The sequence below is a fragment of the Phoenix dactylifera genome, chromosome 2 (genome assembly GCF_051530095.1).
Source record: "Phoenix dactylifera cultivar Ajwa chromosome 2, Ajwa_hap1_PhDact_Kaust_v1.1, whole genome shotgun sequence".
In the NCBI taxonomy this organism is placed as follows: Eukaryota; Viridiplantae; Streptophyta; class Magnoliopsida; order Arecales; family Arecaceae; genus Phoenix; species Phoenix dactylifera.
In genome coordinates this window covers 42,968,163-42,974,162 of record NC_143191.1, presented here as the reverse complement: position 1 = coordinate 42,974,162, position 6,000 = coordinate 42,968,163, and the positions used below count along the sequence as shown (strand labels likewise).

The following is a 6,000-nucleotide window of genomic DNA, read 5'->3' as shown; positions in this document are numbered from 1 at the left end:
TGAAGAACTTGATATCGATGTACAGAAATATTACTTTTGAGTCCAGTACATTACAATTATGCTGCTATCCACACAGAAAGCGTGAGGAAAAACTCTTTCAGATGATACTTGCTTCCCTAATTTTCCCTCAGGGAAGTCCATGGTATGGATGGATGAAAACAAGCTTGATCACTTCCGAGGAATGCAACTCTTTGCAAAACATTTCAGCATCTGATGAGAAACGCAACTGTACGTATAGTTTACAGATCCAAAACCAGGAAACAACACCACTCTTCACATGAACTCCCTGATATCGGATAGTTCTGCTGCAAACTCCCCACCCTCAATCGGCGGCACCATCCTCTTCCAGAACCAGTGCTTCCTCCAGAGCAGTATCATCTCTTCGATGGGCACCCCTTTGGTCTCCGGGACGAAGAAGTAGACAAAGACGGTCATGATGGTGATCCACCCGGCGAAGAAGAGGAAGATCCCAAACTTGAAGGAGCACAGGAGGGTGAGAAAGGACTGGGCGATGGCAAACGTGAAGAAAAGGTTGACGGCCACCGTGATGCTCTGCCCCGCCGAACGCGTTTCCAGTGGGAATATTTCGCTGGGCACGGTCCACCCCAGGGGTCCCCAAGACCACCCGAACGCGGCCACAAAGAGGCAGAAGAGCACCACCACAACGATCGAGAAGTCCTTGGGAAGCTGCTTCTCATCGCCAAACTTGAGGCCTAGTATGATCGCCACGATGACCTGTTCATAGGGAAAAAAGGTTGCTTAATCTAATGCCATTGCAAATCTTTGCTTTCCATAGAAATCAATCCATGCTTCAAGCTTGCTGCACCCAGCTTACCTGGCATAAGACCATCTGAATTCCCCCACCAATTAGCAGAGCTCTCCTCCCCCACCTGTCCACCGTTGCAATGGAGACCAGTGTCGAGGCTGCGAGCACTGCACCGGTCATGACCGACGAGTAGAGCGAAGCATTTCCTCCGAAGCCCATGCTCTGGAACAGCACCGGTGCATAGAAGAGTATGGAGTTGATGCCTGTGAGTATTTGGAAAGCTGGCATGAAGATGGCCATGACCAACTGCGGCCGGTTTCTTCGCTTCAGGATGTTCCTGAAGGGATGTTCGATGGAATTTGCTAGCTCGCTGGCCTCGACGATGTCCTCGAACTCCGCATCCACTTGTTCGGTGCCTCTGATCTTCTCTAAGACACGCCGCCCTTCGTGGACGTGCCCTTGTTCGATGAGGCTGTTTGGAGTTTCAGGGAGGAAGCAGCCTCCTATCGTCATTGCAAGTGCAGGGACACCAACGAGGCCAAGGGAGAGCCTCCATCCCCATGGCCTGATCTTCTCGGTTCCGTAGTTGACCATGTTGGCTGAGAAGATGCCAAGGGTGGTCGCCAGTTGGAACAACATGTTGAGGCCGCCACGAAGGTGGGCTGGTGCCATTTCGGAGAGGTACAGAGGAACAGCCTTCAAAAGAACAAATGGTGGTGGATCATAGCGTTAGCAACTTCTGGTGTCCCTAATTCTGCAATTCTTTACACTACTTGACATCTAACAACACTAGAAATGCATGGCAGATGCACGCCATGCACTCAAGCCACAACTGGATGCATCAAACTCTAGAAAAGGGATACTGATCGATGATTGAAGTACCTGATCTACGAAGCCAATTCCGACGCCAAGCATGATGCGGCCCAGAAGCAGCATTGCCATGTTGACAGCACCTGCATTAAGGGAAGCCCCGACGAGGAAACTAATGCCGCCACAAAGAATGCTCGCTCTGCGCCCATACTTTCTGGTCACTGGAGAGGCTACAAAGGATGCGGCGAGGCCGGCAAGGTAGAGAGAAGACGTGAAGGCAGCGAGCTTCTGGTTATTATACTTGCAGTAATTGTTCTCGGATTCCAGGTTCTTCTTCCTGTAGACTACTGGGAAGAACTGCTTGAGAAATGGGTCCATGGATGTCACTCCACCTGGGATGGTCATTGGACACAAGAGGCATGAGCACTGCGGTTGTTCATTTGTTTGGCACAGAAATATGAAGAACTGCATGAGCCAACGTTGGGACCCCAGTGAGCCCTTCTTCTTCTTCTTCTTTCTTTCTTTTTTTCTTTTTTTTTTCTTTTTTTTTCTTTTTTTTTTAAAAAACATCAGGCAGAAGCGGTCCAATGTATTTGGGGGCCTAAGACCATTTTGTTTTTGAGACCTTTTCTGCAGTGGACTAGCCTAAGGCGAACTCACATGGCTGCATTTTTTCGTTTCATTTTGTCTTTAAGGCCTTTCTTACGGTGGTCTTCTTTGGGCGGGATTTTAAGTGACAGCCTAAGTTGCTTAAAGGTTGAACTAGCCCGCCCTAACATCGGAAGCTCACACTAGTCTCGCAACGATGTTTCAACAAAAATGATCTTTTGTTTTACTGAGGCTTGGACATGATTCTAAAAATTCTAACAGATAAAACATGCCTATATTTGTAGCTGTATGTATCAAAACCAGAGACTCCTAAGAAGTTCAATTCCTGTTGTTGCAGCTTACTCTCCCGGTTATTAATTGCTAGGTCTGATTCCGGTTAAACTAACAATTTTCAAATCTAGCCACCTTATCATGTTCAGCATATATCCACCTACATGTGAGAACTGAGAAGTGGCTAACATTGGGTTGAACCCAGTGGTTTATTAATACCATAAGACCAAAAAACCCACTTGATTTGCCTGGCAAATTTAGTCCTGTTTAGTTAGAGGTGACCATCAATTCTTTGCTTTGTTTCCACCGAACCGAAATTTGTTGATCGTAACATTAACCTATCAACCAGACACTTAGCAGGAGCTTAAAACAAATTTTACACAAATATCTTTAATAGTTCCATTAACTTGAACCCAAACCAATCAAGTGCGGAGTCACCAAAGTTTGATGTTTGGTATCACGAATGCCAAAGTTCTACCTAACCCCAAAAATATTGCCCTCAACGGACACTTGCCCAAGAGACTCGGTCCAAATAGCGGTTTGCATTCAATATTGCCTCTTAAACACCTGTGGCGTGTCCAAACATCTTTAGTTTGGCTTCATAGAAGTAGATAGTTTTTCTTAAAAATCCAGCATCAGTCTAGAAAATTTATGTCGGTAAAGGATGGATGGGCAGGTGCAGCCTTGAAGCAGCAATAGGCAAAAAACCCTATAATTGGAGAAATTATATCCTGTCATGTAACCATGTATCTCGATAATCACAACCGTTCGTTTTTATAGTGGCACATCGAGATGAATGCTTAATGAATAAGATCTACAGAAATGAGTGGCTATGATTTGTAATGCATATGGTTTAGATTATAGTTTCTTTGATGGGCCCACTCATAAGAACCTTAGTTGTCACTATAAATATCGGGTATGCTGAAAGATTATCCATCCGGACACCACCTTATTTATCTCTATCAACCCGTTGAGATACCGTGTGTACTATATAGTCATGTATATTGATAATAATAGCCGCTCATTCCTATAATAATATACTGAGATGGATATTTGATGAATAAAATTTATAAAAATAAATGGCAACGATTGGATATAGAATATAATTTTTCAATGATTGGCCCATTCACGAGAATCTTAATTATCACGACGAATATCGGGTATGCAGGGGCTAAAAGGTTATCACAGCTGCATTTATTGCCTAAATTTGCAAAATGAATACTCAAAAGAAAAGCCGGCCGAGATTCCATGCATCAACCTCGGAGTCGGAGGGTCAATGAATACAAGAGACGGGCCGCTCAACAGTCTAATGCCACGTCTCCGTCCACCCCACCCAAAGAGGAGAGAAATTATATCCTACGTGTAGAAATATACGGGGACAATTACGGCCACTTATTTTTATAATCATATATGGAGATGAACATTTGATGAATAAAATCTATAATAATAAGCAACTTATAGTTGACTTATGTATATAATGCACATAGTATTAAATATATTTTTTCTATTAAAAAAAAAAAAAAAAAGCATAGTAGCGTATCTAACTGCAAACGATAGATTGGATCCTCCCGATCCAACCGTCTAACTCTTAGTAATGGTAAATGAAACTGTAAATCCTCCTTCCACTTTATCAGTTAACATATCCCTTATCGAATTTTTTTTTTTTTTGACAAAAGTTAAACTCATAATTCACAGAACCCATCCAGTATCCAGAACGACTCCACATAAAACTTCTTCTAATTTTTTTTTTTTTTTTTATACCTATTGGCTTATTTTTCTTTTTTCTCTAAAAAAGAAATAACAGAAGAAAAAAAAAAGGAGGGGGGGAGGGGCGGTCGGGATACCTGAGATGCCGACGTCATAGCCGAAGATGGAGCCACCGATCGCGGCGACGAGGCAGGCGAAGACGACGAAGGGCGTGACCCTCCCCTTGTACTGCTCCGCCCTCTCCTTCTTCACCCCCGCCGGCGCTCCCCCTCCTCCGGCCATCTCCTCCTCCTCTCCCTTTACCCGAACCCCAACCCCTTACCCCCTCTCCTCACGGATCCGGCTCTTCTCCGGTCCTCTCTACAGGATTAGAATTTAGTACTGGTGCAAAGGAAACAAACAAAACTTATACCACCCTCGCTGTCGCTGGGAGATAAGAAATCTGTTGCCACGCATTAAATAGCGTTGCCGTGGTGCGACCGCCAGCGGCATGTGGCAACGGCTCTCCTTAAGCTGTTCTTCGATTCCGTTGTCATTCATACTTTGCTGCAGTTTGCTGGAAGCCGGGTTTGGTTAGAGATCCTACCACCATACGTCAGATGACCTCAGCCGCAGTCCATTTAAGCTTGCAGTGCATTATGATTTGAAAGTAATGCTCGTATATGATATGAGAATCTATTATATAGAAATAAAATAGGGCCTCATGTTATGCTTAACTTTTCATTCGCCAATATCTATTTTATTTTATTAATAAAAAACTTTTTACATACCTACCATATTAGAATTTATATAAATATTTTTCTAAAATTGATATTTGCATGTATGCCTTTATAAAATATTTATTTTATATATATATATATATATTCTTTTTCTTTTTTATTTACGTATGTAACTATGTCATCTAACACCGTTGGAAATTAGCGATTTAAAATTGAAATAACGAAAATACTCTTGACGGATAAACATACAAAAAGAAATATTTATAAAAGTATGCAAGCAAATAGCAATCTTAAATATTTTCATAAATACTCTCCTCAATATTGGAATTTGTATCAATATCCTTCTAAATTGATATTTATGTGCATATCCTCACGAAGCAATATTTTTCTATGAATACCTTTGACACAACAATTCAGCTGACGTGATTAGCCAAAATCATATTTATTTAAATTAAAAATTAATTAAAATTATGAAATTATCTTTTTTCTGAAGCAGGTAATAGGTTAACGAGTCTCGCTAGAAACTAATATCTCTATCTCTTTTAAGAAATTTTTTGATCTCTTTGGATTCATCTCTTTCACCCTCCATCTAGAATCAAAATCATTCCCTTGACTCCTTTCTCCATCACAAGCAACCCTTCTCCTTCTCTTCTGTTCATAAGAGTTCTCTACCAGAATCTTAGTTCCTCTCATTGTCATCGAAGTTCTCCGTTCATTGTATCTTTTGTTACATGAAGATGGTCAAATCCTGCCTTTAGCTTTATGAATTATTTAAAGACGAGTGTTGTAAGAGATTTGCAATATTTATCTTTTAGTGTATGAGATTTGCAATATTTCTCTTTTAGTGCTGGAAATTTTCTCGTGTGTAGAGTGGTGGCTGATTTAAAGTTACAGTGACAAGACATGCCCTATAAACTAGATCTTTTCTTCTTTCAAAAAATCAAAGCTCCAAAGAAAAGTGGCTTAAAATATACAACATAAAGGATTGCTTTTTACCACATAACTATGGAAGTTGTTAATAAGTCTAAAAAATTCTGAAGTCTTTTAATAATTTTGCTTGAGGATGATTGATGTTGATCTTTTATTAATGAGTACAGTAGTAGCAAGAAAGGTTGATCA

General features: G+C 41.4%; 1 protein-coding gene across 2 annotated transcripts; it reads right to left on the bottom strand.

Moving 5' to 3' along the window:
• On the bottom strand, nt 1–4,790 carry STP7 (sugar transporter protein 7). Of its 2 annotated transcripts, XM_039120564.3 has the most exons (4): nt 4,300–4,790; nt 1,649–1,968; nt 836–1,462; nt 1–735 (listed from the first exon to the last, which is right to left on the bottom strand). In XM_039120564.3, the coding sequence occupies exons 1-4, from the start codon at nt 4,442–4,444 to the stop codon at nt 274–276; spliced, it is 1,554 nt and encodes a 517-aa protein (XP_038976492.2). In that variant the 5' UTR covers nt 4,445–4,790; the 3' UTR covers nt 1–273. The 2 variants fall into 2 exon arrangements, with proteins under 2 accessions (XP_038976492.2, XP_088572628.2); XM_088716502.2 differs by lacking the exon at nt 4,300–4,790 and having other exon boundaries at nt 1,649–3,183.
• Nucleotides 4,791–6,000: the final 1,210 nt, after the last annotated feature.

What these genes read in the sequence shown, in the direction of transcription:
- STP7 (XM_088716502.2), bottom strand. Translation starts at nt 2,146, where the DNA reads ATGTTTTTTAAAAAAAAAAGAAAAAAAAAGAAAAAAAAAAGAAAAAAA. An exon ending in GAATTGGCTTCGTAGATCAG is followed by an intron (nt 1,463 to 1,648) that starts GTACTTCAATCA and finishes GTTCTTTTGAAG; the next exon opens with GCTGTTCCTCTGTACCTCTC. An exon ending in TTCAGATGGTCTTATGCCAG is followed by an intron (nt 736 to 835) that starts GTAAGCTGGGTG and finishes CCCTATGAACAG; the next exon opens with GTCATCGTGGCGATCATACT.